Raw genomic sequence first — 25,907 nt, 5'->3', positions numbered from 1 at the left:
TCAATTCTGAACTGGCAGAAGCAACATAAGTTTTTATTTTGTATCGCTGATTGTGGCTTTACTACAGGAATGGGTGACGTCTGTGGTGCAGTCTAACATTCAATGGTCTGCCGAGGGCGAACGTCCACATCAAAAGTACCAAACGTACACAAATAAAAAGGTATTAGACAAACACAAAGAAAAGGCCTGGAAACGATACGGGATGATTAGGGTTTCGAAATAGCAAAAACTGAGGACTGTCGTACAGATAGATGTTCAGCGTGAAAAGCATACAGCTCGATTTGACCAGAATGCCAATGTCGGTAAGGCTGAACGCGCTACTCCGCGCTCCGGCGGAAAACAGACAGCCGTCGCCAAACTAATTAGCTCTCTACATTTCTGCTGCTAAAGCAATGTGTTGCGATGTGTGGGCACACAACGGTGGGAGAATGTGGCAGCACAGTGTACATTCTAACACATTCTAAAGTACAGCACCCCTGTACACTCACGTCTACACTATCCGATATCAGTGGGCCAGGACGACGTTCTTAATACATCAAAATACGTGCGTCATAAATAAACTCCACGCATTATAAATAAGCCTTTAGCAATATTTGTGTTTAAATAGCAATCTTTGTCTTAAATGATATCAGCAGACAATATAAAAAAACGTCACCCTACGTAATAAAATATCCCACACAGTTCATTTTGATTCCAGATGTATTCAAGTATCAGCGAAAAATCGATTGAGAAACGAAAGGCCCAGGATAGTGTAAGGGCACGGCCAGGCGGTGTAAACAGTGCTCTGTCACAGTTCTGTGTGTGTGTGTGTGTGTGTGTGTGTTACTGGTGTATCCATATGTGTATGCGTGTACATGGGACTGTTGGGGTCACCCAGGTCTGACTGATTAAGTGTCTGTGTGCATGTATGTTGTGTATATGTAGCCATGTATCAATGTGTGTGTCCGCTCTATATCAGGCTGATGAAGTGTGTGTATACATTTGTGTGTGTGTGTGTGAGTGTGTGTGAGTGTGTGTATGTGTGTGAGAGAGAGAGAGAGAGAGAGAATGACTGTTTTAGAACTGGCTGATGAAGTGTGTGTGTGTGTGTGTGTGAGAGACAGAGAGAGTGTATGACTGTGTGTGTTTTAGAACTGGCTGATGAAGTGTGAGAGAGAGAGAGAGAGAGAGAGAGAGAGAGAGAGAGAGAGAGAGAGAGAGAGAGAGATGTATGACTGTGTGTTTTGGAACTGGCTGATGAAGTGTGTGTGTGTGTGTGTGTGTGTGTGTGTGTGTGTGTGTGTGTGTGTGTGTGAGAGAGAGAGAGTGTGTATGACTGTGTGTGTTTTAGAACTGGCTGATGAAGTGCGGGCGCCCATTGTCCTCCAGGCGGCGGGTGAGAATCTCGCAGCCCGTCTCCGTCACCAGCAGGGTGTGCTCAAACTGCGCCGAGCGCTTTCCATCACGGGTCACCGCCGTCCAGCCGTCTGGCCACGTCTCGTCCTGCCAGCCACCTGGAGAGATGAAGGGCTCAGTCCCCCATGCGCACAGTCAGCCACAGAGATGCTCAGCTGGAGAAGCAACACCACACGCACACTCACCTTCGCAGATCATAGGCTCGATGGTGAAGACGTGACCCGGCTTCATCACCCCCACAGCTTTATTTTCTACAGAGGGAGAGGGAGGAAGAGAAAGAGAGAAGGGTAGGGAGAGAGAGAGAAAGAAATAAAGAGAAAGAGAGAGAGAGAAAGAGAATGAGAAATCGAGAGAGAGAGAGGGTGAGATAGGGTTGCAGTTTGAGTCCTACTTCTTACAATATTTACATAAATGATCAATTTACATCCAGTATTACTGGAACATCTCCTGACGTCACTAAACAACAAGGAAGTAAAATGCCTACTCTATGCAGATGACCTGGTGCTGCAGTCAAAATTCCAAATGTTTCTTTCTGAAATCACACAAATGCATATATGCAGCTTTGCTGAACAGCAGGGGGCAGTACTCACTGGCGTAGTGCGGTACGTTGGGTGCGGTGTGGAACAGCTTATGGATGCCGTGGCCACAGTAACTCCGGACCACAGAGAAGCCACTGGCCTGGGCATGCTTCTGGATGATGTTCCCCAACTCCCTATACCGCACACCTGGCTTCACTGGGGAGGGAGCGGTGCACTGGTGCTCATCATAATAATTAAATTATTTATTATTTAGCCGATGCTTTTATCAAAAGCTTTATCCACCGTTCATTAGACTAAGCCCCCTGGAGCTGTGGGGTTAAGGGCCTCAAGGGCCCAATGCGATGTGCAGATCTTATCGCAGCTACACCGGGGGATTTAAGTCAAAACACCACTGTGTTATTAGGGGCCAGTTTCACAAACACAGATTAAGCTTCATCCTGGACTAAACTGAGATTAATATTATTATTATTTTTTTTAATCAAAATTGAATTTAGTCCAGGATTAGGCTTCTGCAGCTGGCCCTACAAGGGGATAAAAGACAGAATCCACACTATATAGTTCTATGAACTATTGATTATGCTTTATTTGTGATAAAATAAGCCTATTTCAATTAATTGGAAGAAAGTTGCCCCCGAAGAAAGTTGATGCCACAAAACATAAAATCGATTCTTGCCATGAGAAACACAATATCACAGTCAGGTGGATGAACCTCTTTCACTGTAAGTCACTCCGGATAAACATCCTAAATTAATGCAATAACATACAATCATAATATGACAAAGAAGTTATTGCCACCACCCCACCCCCCAAAAACAGCGAAAAGGCTCGAACCCGCGTCGATGGACTGCATGAGGCACTCGTAGGTCGTCTGGACCAGCTTTCGCGCTCCTTCCTCCACTTCGCCGATGAAGAATGTTTCGTTAAGGTCTCCATGGTAACCATTGCGGTACACTGTGATGTCCACTGTAAGGGGGTGGGGGGGGGTTGAATGGAGAGAGCTTACAGTTACCACGACCTCTGTCATTCGCAGAATAGATGGCAAAACATCAGATATAGATTTGATTAAAGGAATGAGAAGCCTCTGGCTTCTCAGACATTTTCTAAAAATTTCAAAGTGTCATATAGCGAATAACACTGGTGCACTCTGGTCTCCCTGAGTCACATCTCACTGAACACAGACATTTGAGGTTGTGTCGTTTGAATAGATGCTGAAGTGGAGTCATTTCATTGCACCTTGATGTTCCTGTAACCTTTGTTTGAACCTGTGTTTTTTGTGGAGATTGGGTCTGTTGTTAGGAGCCATTGACTTTAGATTTTAAATGGGTCTGAATGACCTATACTGGAGCCAACTGCAGTGGTGCGAATGAGCATCCGCTCTCTTACCCCTCTCAGCATAAGCAGGAAATGAGCATGGAAAAAGAAGCCCGGTTTTGGCCGCTTGGGGGAAACGCACCGTTGAGAATGTCTCCCTCCTGTAGGGGGCGGCGGTCCGGGATGCCGTGGCAGATGACCTCGTTGACAGACGTGCAGCAGGACTTGGGGAAGTTGTAGTAGTTGAGGGGGGAGGGGTAGCAGTTCCTTGCTGTGCACGCCTGGAAAGAGAGAGGATCCAAAGGTTTCATAAGGAAGGGGGGGGGGGGGGGGGGGGCAACAGTAACCAGGGGAAATGGAAAATAGCCCCTTTACCAGGTGCACAGCATGGTCGATCTCCTCGGTCGTTATGCCTGGTTTCACCATCAGGGCAGCGATATCGAGGACCTCACGGGCAAGCTGTCGGGAGCAGAGCAAAGAGCAGAGCACAATTATGGGACCTCAAAGCCATCAAAAACTGTCAACAAACAGGGCTGGACCTCCTAAATAGTAAATCCCCAAACACCGTTTACAGACCCTGAGCTCTTTAAGAAGTGAACATAGTGCAGGCCTTTGGAAGTTTCTTGGGCTAAGACCATCTGCTAAGTGGTTGTAGTGTAACAATTAACAGTTGAGGAATGTACTGTAGTGCAATGTAGTACAAGAATGGAATGTAGCGTAATGTAATATAATGTAGAGCAGTGTCATTTAGTGTAACGTAAAGACTTGGACACTCTAGCTGGGTATAAACAACCATTATGAATCAAACGGTCACCCACTCTGAGCCTTATTGTCGTCTGAGGTCAGAGGATATTCTGGGATTTATTTTTAGTGTCGAGTCCTAGTGCTAAATGGAAACTAGCATTCTAAACCAAAGGGTCACGGGGTAAACTGCAAGGGAATCTGGGGGATCCTGTTCCATTACACAGCAACCAAATCTCGAATCCCTTCGGTATCCCGCAGCTTAGACAAATACACACAAATACAGTTACAACACAATAAAAGCTTAAGGTTTATGGGTGCTGCGTATTCTCTAAATTTCTCGCAGTTTACATACCCGGCACACGACTCTCATACCCTCGATGTCCTCGGGAGAGAGGATCTTTATCTGGGACGTCCCCTTCATGGTCTGTTCAGACTCCGACATCCCTGTAAGAAACGGCCACAAAATGGCTTCCGTGTCATTTTCACAGAACACAGAGAAGGCTGAGCAGTCCATCAAAATGGATTTCAAACAGGAAATGTTATCTGGTTTGAGACTGGGACGACCTGATAAAACTGAAATAAACATTTTGACAAATCAACAGTGACTGAAATGAACTGAACCAAAAAACTAAAAATAAAACACAAAACACTGCCGCTTGTGACGGTACCTCCGAGTGGAACTTCATAAACTTCTTATGAACCTTATAAAATTAATGAATTAAATTTAACTGAACCATGCAACAAACACAAACATGAAACGCATGCTTTTGTATGCTGCACTGGACTCTTTTCGTTCACAGGAAACATAAATAAAATAAAAAGGCATAAATTAAAAACGACAACAGAACAGCACCCCACTCATCGTACGGAAGCACACGCATGTGTCACAACACCATGACACGGCGGGTGAAGTTGGCGGAGGGGTGGGGATGGGGGTGTGGTTTCCCCCTCGGCACTCTAGGACATACCTGCGATGAGGCCCACCTCCGAGGCTGCCGTAACGAGCAAGGTGAGAAGAGAGCTTCAGAAAAGGGCCACAGCGCCTCCTATCCTACAGGGGGTGCTAGTGCAGGTAGGGGTGTGGGGGGTGTTCTATAGGTGTATTACTATACATGGAAAGTAATGCCTCCATGTTAGGAAGACATGGAGACAGAAACACTAAGGAGTTCTGAAGACCAGGCTTGATACGGTGCTAAATACTATTTACAAACTAAGCAATAGGTACACTTTAGTGCAGTGTTTCTCAAACTCGATCCGGAGGGACCCCTGCGTTTGCTGGCTGTTGTTACAGCCAACTATTCTTGCTCAATTAAGGCTGTTGAACACAGGAGTAGGTTCTTTCGTATTCCTTTCTTAGAATTAACACAATGCAGGTTTGACTCGTTATCATTTATCTTGAATTCTTTATCTACCAAATGGTTAGTTTTTGTGGCCAGGTGTCCACACTTTTACCAATCAGAAGCCTATTGATTCACCTCAGTCTTTCATTTGATATCTTTTTTTTTTTTATGTAGCCGTAGCAAAATAACACAAGCACAATATGAACATGGGTCATTTATTCTTCATAGCATGATGGCGTGCATAGCCATTTTTAAAATGTTACAAAAGAAGGTAAATAATCCCTTGAAGCATGAAAAGCATCTAATAAAAAAAATATTCACAGCTTGTTCAAATCCTAGGATTGCAACTGTGGCTGAAACAAAAACCTGCATACACAGGGGTCCCCCAGGACCAAGTTTGAGAACCACTGCTTTAGTGGTTGGAAAAGGTGAGCATTGCTGGGCTGAACGGCCCGTTATGTTATGTTACTAAAACCTCCTTCATCGAAATTGCCCGCTAACAGGCTCTATATAAGACGCAGGAGAGAAGCCTAGGGGGCTAGCATATCAGGGCTAGCTTAACATGGTCACACCTTAAGACAGGGGGTAGCCAACCCAGGTCTGTTGCTTTTTGTCATTACTTTTCACTTAATTGATCAAATAAAGCAGTCCATAACTCAACCCGTTTCTCGGGTCTAAGGTTAAAACAAAAAACCAGCACACGGCGGCTCCCCAGGACCAGGGTTGGCTGCCACTGCCTTAAGATAGCTTACCAGCACACCTGTTAGCTACTAGCCAGCTACCCAAGCTAACCTAACCCACTAGCCAAGCAATCATCGTGAGTTTAAATGGCATTCTGGCTCTGAGGCTTTGGAGTGCCCAACGACAATGTCCTGCAACACCAACGTGGCACCCTTGACCCCCTTAAATAAACCTCTTTTTCGACATTTTGTTCGTTATAGCCAGGACAGGTTATCTGTCAAGTGTTAATTACATCAATACTCCACTTACTGATTATTAATTGGCTTCTGAGCCTTCTTGGTGATGGGCCTTTTAGTATTCCTGAGAATAACAATGATGCTCTCCACTACTGCACGTCTCCCGGGATAAGTGTGATTAGTGACTGTAATGTAATATACTAGCTGTTAAGTCAGAAGATCCATTATTCCCGCAGTGTATTAGTGTCTATCTACTAACTAGGTACCCCACATTCCGAAACGCAGGCCTGTAAACTCCCACAAAACAAATTCATCCATACATACATAAATAATCAAATCATATGCAAAAAGAAAAGAGGGAAAGGTTGGTTAAAAAAAGCACAAACAGCCGATTTCACACGGTAGAACCATCTCACACCAGACATGTCTCTGCGCATCGTTTCTGGCACATGATCAGTGACAAAAACTAATTAGAGAGAGCAATACATTTTTATTTATTTCTGTTTTCTAAATCACTTTTCTGCTGTGGTATTTACACTCAGGTCTGAAGACCCCAGGGTTGAATACCAGGGCAGGTGAACCTTGACCTCCCTACATACTCACGGACCAATGGCACAGCTGTACATGGGAACATACAGAGGGTCGGCTCCAAACACGGTTTCCACTGCATTACATTACAAAAAAAACTAGGCCTTAGCCATGTGCCGTATTTTGGCTACTTTCCTTTTAAACAATTTGCTCCAAGCTGCAAGCAGCAAGCCAGCTGATCACAGGGTTTGGCATTGAATTGGGATGGCCCTCAACACAGCCAAACCTTCTTATTGGTTCTTACATGAAAGCAGCAGATAATTGGAAGACTCCTGTCAGTGGTATGAGCAGAAATGGTGCATGCTCACCTACACAAACATGATATCATATTTTTTTCCTGTGACGGCCGCCAATATTAAGAGGAAATTATAAACCTTTCAAGGGACACACATGGATGGGGAAGACGGTGTGGCACACACTTCCTTGATCTGACATTCACACACAGCTGCAGTACAATGGTGGATGCGTAAGGCTGAAAGAATGTCCAGGTTTAATTTTTTAACTTCTGTACACTTTCAATGACCACAGCCTGAACACCCACACACACAGGCAAGACCCATGGAGAGGGAGAGGGGGAGGGAGAGGGAGAGGGAGAGAGAGGGAGAGGGAGAGGGAGAGGGAGAGGGAGAGGGAGAGGGAGAGGGAGAGGGAGAGGGAGAGAGAGAGAGAGAGAGAGAGAGAGAGAGAGAGAGAGAGAGAAGATAGAGGGCCAGAGAGCACACAAGTGCAAGAGAGTACTAACTAGACAGCACTAGTTACCTAGTGGATGCTCTGCATAGTCAGGTCTCTGGATATTATCGGGAACAGGCCGCATCGGGGTCTAAACAGGGAGAACATCACACATTTGAATACTAAAACACACGACAGGCCAGAGCATAACAGAGATCAGTATCCGGGCAAGGGGTCTGTCTGTGGAGCTGCGTGTGAGTGTATGTATGACTGTATATGTGTACAGTGGGGTGAGGTTTGGGCACCCCTGATTTAAATGTCTGTTACAATAAATCTTATTAAAAGCATACCTGAAGTATAAATAGATACTTCAAAGATTATCTGCAAAGATTACTTTTATTTTCATTTTTTTACTGTTTAGAAATTATATTTAAAAAAAGGAAAGGGCCCAGACCCAAGTGTTTAACTCATTAAGGCTTCAATGAGTCAGGTGAGTATAATTCCAGGGCGGAAATGTTTATTCTGAAGTAACATGCCTTTTAAAGTATCCAACTGCTGTTCTCTCATGGGTTCCTTTAAACAGTCCAAGAATTTAGATTTTCATCTCCACTAAGAAGGAGACGGCGACAAAAAACTAAATGTTTCATACTACCGATTACCGCTGTCAGAGACATTATTAGAAAATGGAAGATAAATGGAACAGTTGAAGTCAAGGCAAGGTCTGGAAGACCAAGAAAGATTTCAGATAGAATGGCCCGAGACCAGGGGAGAAATGCTCAGAACAACTCGCATCACTGCAAGAGCTGCAAAAAAAAAAAAAAAAGTAGCACGTTTCGCTGTTCATAGGACAATACAATGCACTTTAAACAACAAAGACCTACATGGCAGAGTTGCCAGAAATAACTACCTCAACACAAAACTAAGTGTCTTAAGTATGCAAAAGAAAACATTGACAAGCCTGAAGCCTTTAGGAACAATGTGGTTTGGAATGTTACTTTTTGGCCACTACCAAAGAGGTATGTTTGGAGAAAAAAGGGTGAAGCCCTTGTAGGGAAGAACACCTTGCCAACTGTGAAGCATGGAGGTGGATCCATTATGCTTTGGGGTTTTGTGGCATCTGGGGGTGCCGGAAATATTATGCGAGTGGAAGGAAGAATAGATTCCACCAAATATCAGACTTGAATATTATTGAAAATCTGTGGAGAGATCTCAAGCATGCCGTACATGCAAGGAGGTCAAAGAATAGTTCTGCCAGGAAGTGGAGAAAAATTTGCCAAAAGCAAAGACTCTGCTGGCTACAGGAAGTGTTTACAAGCGGTTATAGTTCCCTGAGGAGCAGTTACAAAGTACTAACTGACAGGATTCCCAAAGTTTTGCAGAAGGCATTTTTCCTTTTTTTATTTCTTGAAATTTTAAAAAATGTGTCATGTTTAATATTGTACCATTTTGAGGCCAGGTTCGCTTCTGTTCACTTAGATTATAGTAATTGTAAAAGGCTTTTTGACCAGGGGTGCCACATACTGCATATGTGTGTGTATGAGTGTGTGTGTATGTGCGTGCATGTGCGTGTGTGTGTGTGTGTGTGTTGTTGGTGCATATGTACAGTACCAGGGGGTAGTGGGGGCGCAGTTTGCCGGTGTATCGGTATCCGGGCCATGGGTCTGTGTTGACGTCGTTCTCCACGCAGCTCTTGGTCTCATCCTTGCTCTTGTCTTCCTCTGTTGCAGAACAGACTGTTATACAGACAGTAGGCGACTAATCTTACAGGGACATCTTTATTATATGAGAAATATTCCACAATATTTTAGAAAAAAAATTCAGTTTTCAGTGTCTGCAATTCTTGTAAATATGTAAACAATTAAATAAAATTAAAATAAAAACACTTGGGGGGGACTGCCAAACACGGACAAATATTTATCCAAGAAATGTTGCTGAAGGACAGTATGATGAGTGTCTCCTTAGCCCTGATTACAATTATCAGGAGGAATTCAGTAAAACAATTACATACATAAATTATTAAGAATTACAGTCACATTCTCTCTCTCGCACTCACACTCACACTCTCTGGTATATTCACTATTGGGACTGACTGACTACTGCATGTTATTCGTTTTTGAGTCATTGGAAATTACTTCTCCACACAAATGTGTACAAATTATTTTGAGGAAGACTTTAAAGGGGAACATACTTGCTTTCTTGTGGAGCAGCTTGTGAGTGGACCAGCTTCCCTTGAAGCACTCCTGAGAAGATACAGAGAAGAATCAGGTGGGAGGGTCAATGTTCACAAGACCATGGATTACACATCCTGCAATTTCCTAAGAGTTGGGCTAAGAATTAGCAAACAGCACTGAACACACCCCGTCTGACTCCAGAGTTCACCAGGAATCACATTTACAGACTGTGTTCAATCTGGAGGGAGTAACAGCATAGTTACAACCAGAACACTGCCACTGTGCCCCATGGCACCCTGGGAAACTGGGTTACCCCATAGAGATTGGTCTCTGGAGTGAGACACACTGGGCTGAGATATTAAAGCATAAACCTCTGCTTCATAATCTACAGAACGATGATTAAAAAGCACTTCAGTCCTGTGTTTGCGATGCTAATCCACACAGAACTGAAGAGGTTGAGGTGAGCCCTCAGTCCTGCAGGGAGATTTTAATCCGCTATTCGCCCAAATTGGGCGGCTTAGCCCACCCTCCCATTCCCTGTCTGCACACACCACCCCGCAGTCTGAGCAGATGAACAGGGCTGATTGGCTATGATAACGACCACAGGAGCCAATCCATACCAAGAACGATAAATATAACAACTAAAAATATGTTATTGTAAAAATCATTCCAACTCAAGTGGATGGCCAAGTCCACATCAGAACTATAATGACAATGACAGTGAGAAAAGGATATCGTTGGGATCAGTTTCAGAGCAATTCTTTTCCAGCTGCATGAACAACAGAAACAGCTGACCAAAATCCAACCAGATTTCCAGGGCGTCATGTGTAAAATGGCAGATGACATAACCGAGAGGAGCACATGACTAACTGGGATGCATTAGTGAGCTCCTACATTTTTCCACTAAAGAGCACAGGTACCAGTCCATGAAACAAAGGTCAATCTGGGCATGTTGGATATATCCCAGAATGCCCCTCTTTGGGTGAATCTGCAGGATAAGCACTGCTCCTCAGATCCTCTCGTCCATCAGGGGCTGCGGCTAACCTTGACGCAGGAGAATCCTGGTGACCGCTGGAGCCACTGAACCAATTATCACACAAATCTATAGCAATAAATCCAGCTAGGCAGGGGCAGGCCTATAGGGCAGTCTGAGCGAGTCGCCTCCCCTGAGGACAACACGAGTCACTAACGGTCATCAGGGAAGCCAGCTCCTCAGCAGCTTTTAAACTTATTTCTCGGCACTCGAAAACTGTAAAGACGGTTGACTATTCTGCATTATTCTGACACTTGATTGTGTTTCATGAAGACATTTGTCACCAATAAAGACACTTTAAAGCATGTTCAGTGCTGAGTATGTGTCCAAGATTGTGCATCCAGGTGACTGTGTTCTGGAAGGTGAGCACACCTGTCCTCCCAGCCAAATGGAGGGAACCACAAACCAAGCCCTGGAGGTCACAGTGCAGCTGCCTGATGTAAGATACAAGGGGCACATTCTACCCTGCAATTGTGAATTACACCACCCTGCTACAAAATACACAGTTCAGCATTTGTATCCGATTACTCTCCAACATGGGAGTGTATGCGTTTAATCTGTGGTTACTCCTTAACCACGCTCTACTGACAGAACAAACATATTTAGCAGCAGACATCAGCCAGCCATTTTAACATCAGCGTCTGCTGGTAAAAAATACCATGTGTTGCACAAACCGCCCAGGTCAATTGCAGTGTGCTTAGCTGGAGTTTAAAACTCAGGTCTAAACCTCTAGACCACAGAACTGCATCAACTGGAACAAACGAATCCTGATGAGCTTGCATAGCTGTTGTACCAGTTGTAATATAGTTTTGTGGGCAGTGGTCTCCAACCCCGATCCTGGACAGCTACAGGGTTTTAGGTTTTCACCTTAAAATTAGCAACCCATTGAGACCCAAGTAACCAGGTGAGGTTGTTCAGTATAATCCACATGGCTCAGGCAGTAAGAGCAGTCGTCTGGCAGTCAGAGGGTTGCCGGTTCGATCTCCCGCCCGGGCTGTGTTGAAGTGTCCCTGAGCAAGACACCTAACCCCCAAATGCTCCTGACTGCTGGTCGGGCCTTGCATGGCAGCCGATCACCGTCGGTGTGTGAGTGTGTGTATGAATGGGTGAATGGAGAAGCATCAATTGTACAGCACTTTGGATAAAGGCGCTATATAAATAAATGCCTGCCATTTATAATCAACTGATCCAATTGATTAATTAAGTGCAGAGCAACAATAAAAACCAGCAGACCGAGCGGCCCTCCAGGGTTGGGAGACCACTGGTCTATGGGTTTAAACCGGAGGTTTCAACTCCAGCTGAACACACTGACTCCTCTACTCCAGCCAAGAGCAAAAGAGTGAGTGACGCCCTGTGCTCGGAATTTTCTTAATTGTGTGGCAAAATAATTCTATCATCACAGAGGGGACAAATGTGCCAGCTTCTAAAGTCCTCCTATGATCCTGGCCTGAATCCAGTTGTACTGAAACTGGTGACCAGAGAAACTAAGCACTCTAACCTAAGAGGAGGCCAATCACTTCAGCTTCATTTGTTGAATACTGGCACATAGATGTAAATTCACTCTGGAACAAAAGCTTCTGTACAGGATTATGTGATATAAACCTAGAAAACTAAACAACTGGAACATAACACACTAAAGAATTGTCAATGTAATCTAGTCATGATACCTACATATACAATATTAAAACTTGTGTTTATGATAGTTAAGAACAGCACCAGAATACAACCTTAACAGCAACAAAAGTTAGTTCACTCCTAACGAACGAAGAAACTCAACATGCACAGGTACAGTAGATCGTAATCCCGGAGTGTGTTGCATATCTACACAGCTACTGCAGATACTGCTATTGGCGGCATGCATTTCAGGCATACGTACAAATGCCAGTTAAAATTAGAATAAAATAAAAGCTCAGATTGATCTTAAGTTAAAGGTTAATTGTGGAAAATCGCCTAATGCCTGATGGAAATCTAAACATCTTGTCTGGTGCAATGGTTCCTCAATTACCGGTGGCTGGATTTCCCATACACTTTGCGTACCGCGTTAAATTACCACAGATTCTAATCTGAAAATCATGGGAACTGTTTTTGAGACCCCGGCGTCATTTAAACCTATTCTATAGCAACGATCCAGTTAACTAAACGCATCCAGTAACGCTCGCATGGGGAACGCCGGTGAAAGTAGACCGCGTGGTGGTTACCGTATGCAAAAGTACAGACTTCAACAACCTGGTTTTTCGTATACACTGCCTGGCTAAGTGTTAAATGCTCAGATAGTTTGCTTTGATAACTTTATTATATACATGTAATCTACAATTCTAACATGCTCGCTCATTAACGCCAACTAGACCTGAAAGCTAACGTTAGGTAACGCTGAGTAAGGCTCGCTAATGTTAACTAATAGCTGTTACGTAGGAGACAGAAACCCTTGGGCCCAAGCTGCCGGCGAACACAGCTAGCGGGTTGATGCTGACACCCAGAAACAACTGCACAGCAAGCAAACTACATAATTGCAACTAGCTTATACAGGGCAAAACTGATTACTGCCAACACATGACGGAATTAACTTACGCCTGCTGACTAGAGCTAGCTAGTGAAATTAAGATAAGTTGCTAACGTCTGGTATCAAACTAAATGATACAGTAACCTGCCAGTGTTTTATAGCTAGCTGACAAGATTGTTTTTTTTTGCTAATCTCCACGGACAGATGGGGGGATGTATCAAGCTAAAAACGAAAAGTATGAGCGCATCTGAATTGGCTAGCTAACGCTAGCTAGCTGGCGCCTCGGGACAGCTAAAACATCTGCAGGCAGACAGGGCTGTTTCTCTGGAAGCGACCGCTCGCTGGCTACCTGGGAGCAGAAATAGGAGCCCTGGATTCCGAGCTTGATGCAGGTCGGGCACTGCAGCTTGGCCTCGCTGCTGCAGCCGTCTGTCTCACATTCTCTGGGCTCCATGGCCGCCATGCTGACACTGGGAGAGGAAGAGCTGGAGGGAGGCGGGGACGGGCAACGAAGAGCCGAGGACCCCGGCCCGGGAGGGGCGGCAGAGATGGTGCACACCTAACAGATCCTCAACTTCGCCGCAAGTCGCGTCTCAATTGCCAAAAACGGAAGTGTTCTGGATTTAGTTATGCATATGCACACAGGGGCGTGAGTACACAACGCCGCAGCAATGTATGGTCTGCTTTATCGTCACGCCTTTTCTTATGAATATTCACAATCTGTCATCCTTTACCAACCGGAAGCTTTGTATCGTTAGGTCGAGAAAGCGGAAGCACCCAAGATGCTCATCTGGATTTTAGTGTAGAATCTATGTGGAGTGAGGTGCGTGGACAGCGACTGCTGTCCAAAGTTTTGCCTACCTGTGAATTCCAAAACTACGGCGATTAATTTAGCTAGCGTGCACCTCGATCATGCTACATAGGATCATGTCTATTTATTTTAAGTTTAGGATGCTGGCACAGTCAATAGTCGTCAATTGTATTTATATATATTTTTTCTGAAAGCGATTTAGTAAAGTGCACAAGATGCATCCTTGCAAAATCCAATTTTATAAAAATAAATATTCTTGAATGAATAATTCAATGCATAGAAAGGAAATGTCCCTCTGCTGCAGAAAAAAAAGCTCAGAACGTTGCATAATTACATGAATAAATAAACAAATAAATTTACATTAATTATTAAAATACTTTTGAAGAATTCTTCACTCACATTGCCTGGTCGAGGATTAAACACCGTGTGCAGTCAAACTCATCACTTTTAATAGTCACAGCATAAAGAATGCTATGATGTAAAGTCTGTTTAATTCAGTTACATTTTATTTTATTGCTTGTAAAAGTTCCTATACTGCCCACAACATGACACATTTGCGGTCAGCTTTAACACTTATTTTACACATAAACTATAAAGGTACATCTCTAATGCCATTGTGTCTCCTTATGGCATTGTGTCTGTTTTTATGGTATTTGTTCTTCACTGCTGTAAAGCAATTTGTGCTGTATACTCTAAAAGTGTTACATAAATAAAGTTATAATTATTTTCTCAACAGTACAGTGAATAAATAATCATTTATTTTTTACAGTATTTTACCATGGAATTTAGTTTTACTCATTTTTCCACAAATGAGAAAAATGCTGGATAAACTCGGAGACCGTAGCAATATTGTTCCCTTCGCTATGCGCGAGGGACATTTGGAGACTACATATCCAGTCACCACCGATGAGTTATTTTTGAGCATGCGTAAATGGATTTCCATGTTTGGGCCTGTCACGTTGGAAGACTGGGTCCAATCGGATTTTATGCTCCCAGTAGAGGCCTCTGAATCAGATCGATATAAGATGGCGACCGCGGAACCGGTGAGTGAACTTTCTCTGCTGACACATATGGCCATGCAGGCCACTTAACGGCGTCTTTTCGTTAACTTTCGCCACGGACATTGTACTAGAGAAATACAAGAACAAGAAAAGTGTTGTCCTGGTCGTGCTTGCGGGAATAAAGTGGCCCAGATAGTTTCGGGAATGTGGTGCTTTACGGTGTGTTTCTCAGCCACTGCATCCCCAGTACCGAGTGTTTGTAGAAGGGGACGGCAGAAACATGGGACCTTGTTGGGGGAGTCAGAAATATGTATCAGGGTTAAGCATTCAAGCACCTTTTCGGTGTGACTAACAGCTCTTCCAGCGAAACTGTAGCCTACACCCGGGCCTGTACAACCGCACGCCTACATGGCACATCGTACACAGGGGTGTTGTCACTGTAGAACGGGACTAAAGTGCATTGCAACCGTGAACAAAAAAAGCACAACCCCCTTTTTCTTTTTTTTTTTTTAAAATCGGTGGACAGCCATATGGTGTTCGGCTTGTGGGTGAAAACACAGGCCAACGCTCCGTCAGCACGCTGGTTATGAGTGCCTTGCTTTAATTGCCCAAGTAGTGTGACGTTAACGTTAGCCAGTTTGCAATCCCCCAATTTGGATGATTTCAGCTGTACTCTCCACTTCGAGAAGAGACGCTTCGTTCCCGCAAAGCTAGGCGGTTACTCCGCCTCGTACAGCCGGGTAACCTGTTAGACAGCCTCGCCAATTAAGGAAAGTTTTGCCCAGCCGATATGTAGCCAGCACATTTTGGGTAATATAGCTAGCTAGCCTATGCGTGCACGGTTAAGCTAACTCAGAATACTTAATTTAGCCAGATAATTTCAAAATGAGAACAATTTTGAAATGTCATTTAGATTAGACTAACTAGCATGCAGGCTGGTTCTTAGCTGGTTAGCTACAGTAACATGTTACTGGTTTTGCCTGTTCATTGAATTGCTGCTATAATAACAATAATATAAGTATTATTGATTTGCTGATTCCTGGTAAGTTGTTAAACTAACAGGGTAATGTTGGCTAATTTCGTTAGCCTAGCGCACAATCACCAGCACTTGCCAGTTTCACGGCAATTGGCTAACTTTGCTAGTTTTATCCTGTTCTCCTGGTTCGAGTGCATACTGACAGTTAGACTTACAAAAAAAAAAACAATGAGCCAAGGGTATCATTACATCAAGCATGTGTTGGAATATAGCCATAACAAGTTTTGTTTTGACCAAGAATAAGCTTTGGATCAATACATTACCATAGTAAATGGTAAATGGTTGGCATTTATATAGCGCCTTTATCCGAAGCGCTGTACAATGAATGCTTCTCATTCACCCATTCATACATTTGTATTTGGGGATTAGGTGTCTTGCTCAGGGGAACTTCGACACACCGACTGAACCGGCAACTCTCCGACTGCCAGATGACTGCTCTTACCTCCTGAGCCAATGTCGCCCGATGGCATGAAGTCCTTCCAACTCAGAGAACAGTGACTTGGCATATGAAATGCCATGCCTGTTTACTAGTACATTGTACCAGATGAGACGTCATCAGAAAATAATTGAACTTGGAGAGAGCTCAAATATTGGGCCATTAACTCCCAGATTCTGTTTAAGAATGCTAGGCAACATGAAGCCAAACCCGCGGAGTTTCCTGCGGAACCATTCGCAAGAAATTGAAATAAAGGTTTGCCAAAACGAGCAGTGAAAATGGTTTGTTCAGGAGATTGGAGATGGAATGAATGTTGCTGTGAGATACAGATTGTCTCTGGTGTTCATGGGAAAGCTTGTTTGGAGATGCCCGCAAACCGTACTGAGGAGTATTAGATGTGGGATATTTCCCGAGTGGGCCCAAAATGAAGAGTTTATTAATGTTCCTTTTACCTTCCACCCCATCCTGCAGGAAACCACTTCAAACCCCCAAAATCCTGAAGAAGAAAAAACCGAAGAAACCAGTCAAGAGATCATCAGTACCGAAAGCTACATTAAACATCCACTACAGAACAGGCGAGTTTCCTTTGAACCAAAACACCTTTTTATTGAGGTAATTGTGGCCTCCACACCATGGTATGTCTCCTTGGTAAGTGTACAGATGCTATGTATTGTTCTTTGAAATTCGCCATCTTATTTACCGTGTCTGAATATATTTAATGTTCATCGATCACCATGGTTATGGTTAGGGCTGAGCGTGGCGTGTGGCCATTGAGTTTTTTTTCCCCCCAGGGTTTAATTTAGACATTTTTCGCATTGCTCAACATCGATTTCAACATCCCGTTAGCGCTGCATATTAAGCTGTAAATGTGAGTATTCATCAGTTTTGGGAGAATGTTTTTGCTATTTTTTGTGTTGAGCTCCTCTTGATGGAAAGCATAGGTCAGCATTTGTGATTTTCTATATCCGCATGCGGTGTCAGGTCTGTGTTTAGAGTAGATTTTAAACTTGTATAGTTTTATAATCTCAAGGCTGGATATTTATATCAGCATTATATTAAAAGCTGCTGAACTAGCCAAAGTCCTGTCAGCATTTCGGTCTGCCGTGAAGAACTGTTCTCTCCACCCAAAGTGGCTGCACCACTGAAATTAGTAGCTACCTGCAAATATATCATTATGACAATGAATTGTCGATTGCGTTATGAAGTTTTTTTTGTTAAAGTAGCGGGAATCTCTTTTGGACTTACCTGTGAGCTGTTCAGGTTGTTTTAATGTGCATGGCAGTGCCTGGATAGTTGCTGCACACCAGTAGGAGTGTGACGGGCTCCTCTGTAAATCTGTGATCTGCGAAAGTGATGCTGTAGGGGATGGATGTGGTAACGGCAGGTGACACGGTTCTATATGTTTAACACTGCAGGTGGCCTGTAGGATGTCAAATAGTCACTGGCTCTCCCGTAGTACTGCGTGTGGCCTGTAGTGTAGTGTAGTCACTGGCTCTCCCTTGCCTAGGAAACAGTAGCTTGATGTCCTCTATATCTGAAGTAGTATGGGTAAATTACGGCATGTAACATGGGCTTTCTCTCTGCAGATGGTCTCTTTGGTTCTTTAAAAATGACAAAAGCAAAACCTGGCAGGCCAACCTCCGTCTGATTTCCAAATTTGACACAGTGGAAGATTTCTGGGCGTAAGTACTTTCCTGCACACTTCTGAATGCCTTGGACAGGGCTGCAGAAATGTGAAATTAATGCATGGGTGAACACAAGCTATTTCTTTTTGGGCTCGTAAAAAGTATGAATCTCAAATGATTAGTATGCATTATGTGTCTATCTCTTAAATGGATGAGTGATTTAGTTTGGAAGTAATAAATGGCACTAATTGGTGATAAGTTCAAAGCATTATGATAAAAAAAGTGCTTGTAATTGTCTCCAGTAGTTTATACCAGCAGACTATTTTATAATAAATATACTGATAAATAGTATACATGCAGGTCAGGCTGTAGGTGAGTAGGCATGGAAACTAATGAATTCTCAGTGCCAGATTGTCAGATAATTATCTGACGGAAATTATGTATGGGTGTGGCTCTGTATATGTTGCCACACTTCCCGTGTTTATGACACAGGGTTCTTTCCAATCTCTTCTTTTTCACTGCCTTCCTTTTTATTTTTTTATTTTCTTGCTTTTCTTGCTCCTCACTCCACCCATTGTGGGAGGCAAAAAAGTAGGAAGCGAGAAAAGGAGGTGAAGATGAGGGAATAGAATATGTGAATGAGGCAAAAGGAATGCCCATGCTCCTTCAAATGTCAGTTGGAAGCCACGTCCACTACAGATGTGACAGATGCGTGACAGATTGGGAGAGGTGGACCCAAAGGTTGATTATTTAAATGTCACGCTTTCCAAAAAAAAATTTTCAGCCAAGGATGCGCTTTGTGTTTCTGCCTCAGTAAAGCTTCAGGAGCTTCCTTGCTTCTCACTCCTAGAAGGAACATTTAATGATGAAAAATTTCTCCATCAGGCAAAGACCAAGGAGATGGGAGGTGAAAAATAAGCGATTTGAAAGATCCCACTCTCAGTCCCACTGATCTTTGTGTACAAAACCCTGTTTGTTTTTTGGAGTGACACTGCAGTTACAAGCGGCCTGACAACAATAACTTGATAGCTGCAGGTTTTAGACTGTCTGTTTTATTGGCATATAAAAGTGATTAGGCTGCCTTTAAAGTTCCAGAACTCTATGGAGTGCTTTGCACCGAGTGAGAGGAACTGACATTTGATTCCACATAAAATAACTTTAATAAATGTAGTGAAGGTTCAAACCTGTTTCTGCTCTGTAATAATGCCGGGATTGCGTCTGACATTTTGTGTTTTTGTGCATTAAATGTGAAGTGTTTTCTCTGCGACGCGGAGTTAACGGGTTTGCTCTCCCCAGTCTCTACAACCACATTCAGCTCTCCAGCAATCTAATGTCTGGCTGCGACTACTCCCTCTTCAAGGTAGGACGTGTTTTTATCTGTTTTATAACCCCAGCTGAATGAAGATGTAACATTTCTGAACATTAGCAGCACTGCAGTTTATACAGCTGAAATGAGCCCTAACAGGTGTCCATGTGCTCTGTACATTATGAAGAGAGAGCTGTCATTACAGGAGCTCTCTGAATGTGGCACACATGGTACTGTGGGATTCACCCATTATCATTCTGAGCTGGAATGATCCAGTAGGTCATCTCGCTCCAGTAGGTCTGTCGGATGCAGTTTATCTGGTAGGTCTCATTGATCTACTAAATTATGGTGGATCTGGTGCCTTCACACACACCTGGAGTAAGGTCTGTGACATGCTGATAACGGTGCCTCAGAAGGTCACACGCCATCCTTCCCACGTGGCGTCCACCTAGGTTTCATATGGCATCACTGTCAGTCTGGACCCAGTGAATCCCATATGTATGATGGATTCTGGATTCCAGTGGCTCCTCAAATATGTGGTGGATTCTGGGGCCTGTGGATCCCCTATGCATGATGGATTTTGGATTCCAGTAGATCCATATGCATGGTACATTCTGGGCCCAGTGAATCCCCTCCCCTGTGTGTGGTGGATTCTGGACCCAGTGGATCTCATGTATGATTGATTCTGGATTCCAGTGGATCCCCGATGCATGGTGGATTCTGGGCCCAGTGGCTCCCCTATGTCTGGTCCTAAAGCTTGGCCCTTTGAGATTCCTGCGCTAAACATACAGGAGCAGAACCAGCTCTGAGGTGGCCTTTCAGTGCCCACCGTGGCTTCACTCTCTGGAGGTCAAACGGCTCTATATCCAGTCTGCCGCTGTGTGTGTGTCCAGGGGTGTGTGTGCGCGTGCATGTGTGTGTGTGTGTGTGTGTGTGTGTGTATCTATCAGGGATGTGTGTGTGGTGTTTCAGCTCGGAGGAAACTGAACCCATCGTTGTCCCATAATTAACCACGGAGGAGCTATTTTATGTACCTTTCTCTTTCACAGAGTAAGAGAGTTTGATTCAACACTGAAAAGCGACTCTCTCGCACACACAGACACACACGCCCCTAGGAGAATGATTGAAGCCAGTTTCTCTTTTGACAAGTGGAATGCCTGTAAATGATGTATATTTGAGCATCTATTTAATTTAAGACCTTGTGTTTAGTTTGGTTTCCTGTTTTATTGGGTACATCAGTGTCCGTTACCTGAAGCTTTAAGCGTTTGCTGAAGTAAGTGAACTTCTGCACTCAAGTGTGTGTTCTCTAGTCTGTGGAATTGGCTGCTAGTTGCTGCATCTATCATTTTTAAAGAAATTATTACATTGAGTTACTCTGGCTTTCCAGAGAGGAGTTGGTTTTGGCAGACTTTCCTGTTTCAATAAAATCTAATTGGTGTCCAGCACAGTAGGTGAAATGCAGTTTCTGCATGCACTGGGGATCCTGCAGGCAAGATGGCCCCTTTGCTCTCAAAAAAAACAGTTCTGGGAAATGATTAAAGATATTACTGCCTATTTTAAACCATTAGAAGGTTGTTGCTCAGCGCTTTGTTGTGAGTATGTAGCAGGTAGCAGGCATTAGGCATTAGTATGCTTGAAATGGGGGAATTGGGTTGGGCCGCTGTCCCACTTGTGAAATGTGTTAAAGCGGGTATAACAAAATCACTCTTTGCATTGTAATTAGTGTGTGTCCCCTTTGGGATCATTTGGGTTTTTAACCCTGAGGAGTGTATCATTAGCACGTTGGCAACATTATGCCTTCTTTAAACTGCATGCATCCTGTGCTGTGATAGGACAGCATTGAGACACACTAACATACATAACTCTGTAACATGCTGTGCTGTAATAGGATGGCTTTGGGCCACCTGGCTAACATCCTGTGCTGTGATAGGATGGCATCAAGCCACCTCTCTAACATGCTGTTCTGTGATAGGACGGCATCGAGCCCATGTGGGAGGACGAGAGGAACAAGCGAGGAGGGCGATGGCTGATCACGCTCAACAAGCAGCAGCGTCGGGCCGACCTAGACCGCTTCTGGCTGGAGACAGTGAGTTAACAACCCCCCACCCTCGACCCTGCCTTAGTTTGCTTCCTCTCCCCCTATAGTGCCCCAAATCTGTCCACCATCCAAGTCTCTCCCACTCTCTCCTCTATAGCAGTGTTTCTCAACTCCAGTCCTCAGGGACCCACTTGGCAGAAAGTTTTTGTTGTATCCAGGAACTCGCATGCCTGATTTAACTGATCAAGGGCATTTTTGGTGGTTTGGTTGTTCCAATGAGGTGTGTGAGTTCCTGGTTACAGCAAAAACCTTCGGGAAAATGGGTCCTAAGGTCTGGAGTTAGGAAACCCTGCTCTATAGCCCCCCCAATTACCTCCAAATTCTCTCCTGTTATAGAAGCATCAAAAACAGTGGACCTCACTCCTGGTCCTGGAGAGCTGCAGGGTGTGCTGGCTTTTGTTGTTACTCAGCACTTAATTGATCAATTAAAGCAGTTAATTACTCAGTTAACTCCCCTCGCCTGGTTTCTTGGGGCTGAATTGCTTGCTGATATTACATTACATTACATTACATTATGTGGCATTTAGCAGACGCTCTTATCCAGAGCGACGTACAACAAAGTGCAAATCAAACACAAGAACAAGTGCAAAAGTGGACCTGAGAGGACAGTACAGTTCCGAGTCCTAATGTAAACATACAGAAATTCAGAACCCTTGAAGAGTAATATTAAGGCGAAAACAATAACCAGCCATACCTGTGCCGCTCCAGGACCAGGAGTGAAGGCCTCTGATCTAGAATATTCCTATGGGTTTTGAAAGTACTTTGTTTCCAATGAGAAAAATGTGAGGCAAAGAAGGTGCTTGGATTTTGCTTGAAGGTGCTTGATTGTCTGTTATTTCTCAAGAGTCTCCTTTCTCTAGCTAAAGACTTATAGTGTAAATCAGAGGCAGATATTTTATCAGATGTACAGTTTTAAAAAGCAGTGCATTTTGTGCTGTATGTCTTATGCGAGCATTCACTTGTTGGTAAGACCCTGGAGGACTCTGAAGTGTTGTCCTTGCAGATGGTTGGAAGCCCTTACCGGCCTCAGGTCTGGTTCTACAATACGATTATAATTTATTTTTGTTTTTCTTGTGTCACAAGTGTCAACAGTTCCACATAATCACAACAGACAAACACTATGCTAAATAATAATTCATATTATTTTATTTAGCTTTTATCCAAAGTGACTTACAGTTGAATAGACTAAGCATGGGACAATCCCCCCGATGTGGGGTTTAGGGCCTTGCTCAGGGGCGCAACAGCTGTGTGGATTTTATCGTGGCTACAGCGGGCTTGAGCCTCCAACCTTCCGGCTGCCAGTCATGTACCTTAGCCACTAGGCTACAGGCTGCCCCCCCACAAAAGATATTAACAGGAAATACATCTGAGTGAATATAAAAAAAAAAAAACCCCAACATTAAATGTGAACAAAACCAACATAGACCATATATTTAACTGTGCGGTTCTGCCCTAGCTTCTGTGTCTGATCGGCGAGGCCTTCGATGACTACAGCGACGAGGTGTGTGGTGCGGTCGTCAACATCCGGACGAAAGGAGACAAAATCGCTGTGTGGACGACTGACTATGAGAACAGGGAGGCTGTGACCCATATAGGGTGAGTGACCTTGCAGCACTGTGAGCCTGACCAGGCTGCTCATAACCTTACAGCACTATGAGCCTGACCAGGCTGCTCATAACCTTACAGCACTGTGAGTCTGACCAGGCTGCTCATAACCTTACAGCACTGTGAGCCTGACCAGGCTGCTCATAACCTTACAGCACTGTGAGCCTGACCAGGCTGCTCATAACCTTACAGCATTATGAGCCTGACCAGGCTGCTCATAACCTTACAGCACTATGAGCCTGACCAGGCTGCTCATAACCTTACAGCACTATGAGCCTGACCAGGCTGCTCATAACCTTACAGTATGGTGAGCCTGACCAGGCTGCTCACAACCTTACAGCACTGTGAGTCTGACCAGGCTGCTCATAACCTTACAGCACTGTGAGCCTGACCAGGCTGCTCATAACCTTACAGCATTATGAGCCTGACCAGGCTGCTCATAACCTTACAGCACTGTGAGCCTGACCAGCTGCTCATAACCTTACAGCATTATGAGCCTGACCAGGCTGCTCATAACCTTACAGCACTGTGAGTCTGACCAGGCTGCTCATAACCTTACAGCACTGTGAGCCTGACCAGGCTGCTCATAGCCTTTTTCACTGCTGCTATAAAAAATAAATATGACATTTATTTGTAAAAATGTCTTAGATTTGAGAGTGTGTAATGATTGACAAGCTTCTTGTTGCGTCTCTTCTCTCCTGGTCACAGGAGGGTGTATAAGGAGCGATTAGGTGTGCCACAGAAGCTGACCATCGGCTACCAGTCCCACGCCGACACGGCAACCAAGAGTGGCTCCACCACCAAGAACAAGTTCATCGTCTGAGAGCTGCCAGACCCATACTTTTTTTTTTATTTTACTTTTTTTTATTTCATTTTGTTTGAGATGACCGCGTCACGCAATCCACACCCAGGTTAAACCAAAGCTTCTTCAGAAGCAGAACGGACTGCGTTTGATCGAATCTGGAGAAAACTCTGATCATACAGTCACGCCACCTCGACTCTGTTCCGCCACACAAGTTCATCCTTTCAGCAGTTTTTCATACGACCTAAACCACAAAAACAAACAAACTTGGGTTCTCACACTTGTGCAATTAAATTTGCACATTAACCTCATACGAAAAAAGGAAAAAGAAAGTTGATGTAACGATGTCAATAAAAACCATGTTTGTCTTTTAAATCTTCTGTTGATTAAACGGCAGACAGCGGGAAATTAATTTTTGAATCTTTTCAAATTGCTTTGTGCTTCTCTTTACAGCAGTGCTTTTGCTGTAATCCTTAACACTATTAAAGCCTTTTAATTTATTTCATTCATTTTCGCCAGAAGATTTATGTAGCCTCCGCCATTTTGGTTGTTTTCAAAGCTTAGTTTGGTTTTGTTTTAGAGGGGTTTGGACTTTATAAAGAGTGTAATCAAGCTAATGTGATTTTCTGTAGCTTCATTTTTTCTTGAGCATTAACATAATTAAAATTGGTTTTGCAATTCAATATAGTGTTTTTTTTCTTAATGATATTGTGGATTTTTTATGTAACTTGTAATTTTTACATTCCTTGCTATAAATGCTAAGATATATGGGGGAAAAATACTTTTGTTTTATGTTTGGCTGCCTTTTCAGACATGTATTCATTTTGAATATAATTTGCTTTAATTGAATGCCTCAATTTGAAATCCCCTTGTATAAAGACGAAGAGGAAAAAACGTCTGTAAATAAACGTGTACATTGAACTGTTTTTTTTTTTTTAAAGCTAAACTTATTTCGCTTCATACAATGGAAAATTATTTCTTTAACTTTAGAAAAGAAGTGTTAAGCAAGTGCTCTTTTTTTGAGTATTGAATTGTGAATTTCAATAATTTAATCTTCAATGGTCATGTATTTATTGTTTGTATTGGGACAGAAAGTATCAAACGCTGTTAAAGCTTGTGAAGCTCACACTGGGTTGATTTTGACTGACAGGTCTGGGTATTCAGGAATTGGTTTGTTCTGACAGGATTGAGGAGTTTCAGGGCAGAAGTATTTTTTACTGTTGCAGTGAGCTGTTCATTACACTGAATAGTCTCTTAATTGCAGTCTCCCTGTTCCGCTTTCCAGCTTTACATTGTGCTCGTCTAATAACAATTGGTGGTGGCCTTCGCTTTCTTTTGGAGCTGGCATTTTCCCAACATCATCACAATGTTACTGAATCTTTTCTTTTCTTTAACGTTGGTTATAACCTTGTGAAAAGGTTTTGTGTTCGTGAGTTTGTAGCACACTTGGGTAAGTTTTCTTTTTTTCTTTTCAACGCTGCTAGCTAGTGAGCAGTAATAGTCTGGGTATAATGTGGAAAGGCAAAACGTAGAGACTATTACGCGGGACTGGGGTTTTAGGTCTGTTGGTTGTTTTCCCAGAACCTTGAAGTTAATATGTTCTAGATCAGCGAGGCCAACCCACCACCCAACTTAGATCACACTGCCAACCCACCACCCAGCAGCCATTCTGGAAACCAAAAAAGAGCATCATTCTGGAAATCAAAACAACGGGACCATCCTTTATTTCCGTTTGTCACAACAATGCACAATAGCACAAAGGAGACAAGCGGTTGTTCTAGCTGGTTTGTTACAGTCGCACGTTGACTGGTATTTCACTGACCTGGACTGGTTTGGCCTCTGTAGCTGTTCATCGCTTTCACAAAATTGTTAATTTTTCACTTTTGTATAGATTCCCACACACTTGTTCTCATCCAGATCTGCACACTGAATATTTCACCATTCAACACAAAAAGGAACGTTAACATGTATGTTGTGCTT

General features: G+C 43.6%; 2 protein-coding genes across 4 annotated transcripts; one reads left to right on the top strand and one right to left on the bottom strand.

Moving 5' to 3' along the window:
* Nucleotides 1-12: 12 nt before the first annotated feature.
* metap1 (methionyl aminopeptidase 1) lies at nucleotides 13-13,812 on the bottom strand. Of its 2 annotated transcripts, XR_009708901.1 has the most exons (12): nucleotides 13,557-13,812; nucleotides 9,692-9,743; nucleotides 9,112-9,221; nucleotides 7,594-7,654; nucleotides 4,342-4,433; nucleotides 3,621-3,704; nucleotides 3,388-3,526; nucleotides 2,766-2,897; nucleotides 1,986-2,129; nucleotides 1,581-1,646; nucleotides 1,247-1,493; nucleotides 13-1,150 (listed from the first exon to the last, which is right to left on the bottom strand). XR_009708901.1 is itself a non-coding variant. In XM_061244272.1 (11 exons), the coding sequence occupies exons 1-11, from the start codon at nucleotides 13,668-13,670 to the stop codon at nucleotides 1,327-1,329; spliced, it is 1,161 nt and encodes a 386-aa protein (XP_061100256.1). In that variant the 5' UTR covers nucleotides 13,671-13,811; the 3' UTR covers nucleotides 13-1,326. The 2 variants fall into 2 exon arrangements, 1 of the variants encoding a protein (XP_061100256.1); XM_061244272.1 differs by having other exon boundaries at nucleotides 13-1,493; nucleotides 13,557-13,811.
* Nucleotides 13,813-14,937: 1,125 nt separating this feature from the next.
* Nucleotides 14,938-24,853, top strand: LOC133130843 (eukaryotic translation initiation factor 4E-1A). 2 transcript variants are annotated; one of them, XM_061245743.1, is made up of 7 exons: nucleotides 14,938-15,061; nucleotides 16,963-17,066; nucleotides 18,078-18,173; nucleotides 19,413-19,476; nucleotides 21,395-21,508; nucleotides 22,977-23,116; nucleotides 23,834-24,853. In XM_061245743.1, exons 1-7 carry the CDS (start codon nucleotides 14,942-14,944, stop codon nucleotides 23,946-23,948), a joined length of 753 nt encoding a protein of 250 aa, XP_061101727.1. In that variant the 5' UTR covers nucleotides 14,938-14,941; the 3' UTR covers nucleotides 23,949-24,853. The 2 variants fall into 2 exon arrangements, with proteins under 2 accessions (XP_061101727.1, XP_061101728.1); XM_061245744.1 differs by lacking the exon at nucleotides 14,938-15,061 and adding an exon at nucleotides 15,093-15,238.
* Nucleotides 24,854-25,907: the final 1,054 nt, after the last annotated feature.

The sequence above is a fragment of the Conger conger genome, chromosome 6 (genome assembly GCF_963514075.1).
Source record: "Conger conger chromosome 6, fConCon1.1, whole genome shotgun sequence".
In the NCBI taxonomy this organism is placed as follows: domain Eukaryota; kingdom Metazoa; phylum Chordata; class Actinopteri; order Anguilliformes; family Congridae; genus Conger; species Conger conger.
This window is presented reverse-complemented; position numbering and strand designations above follow the sequence as displayed.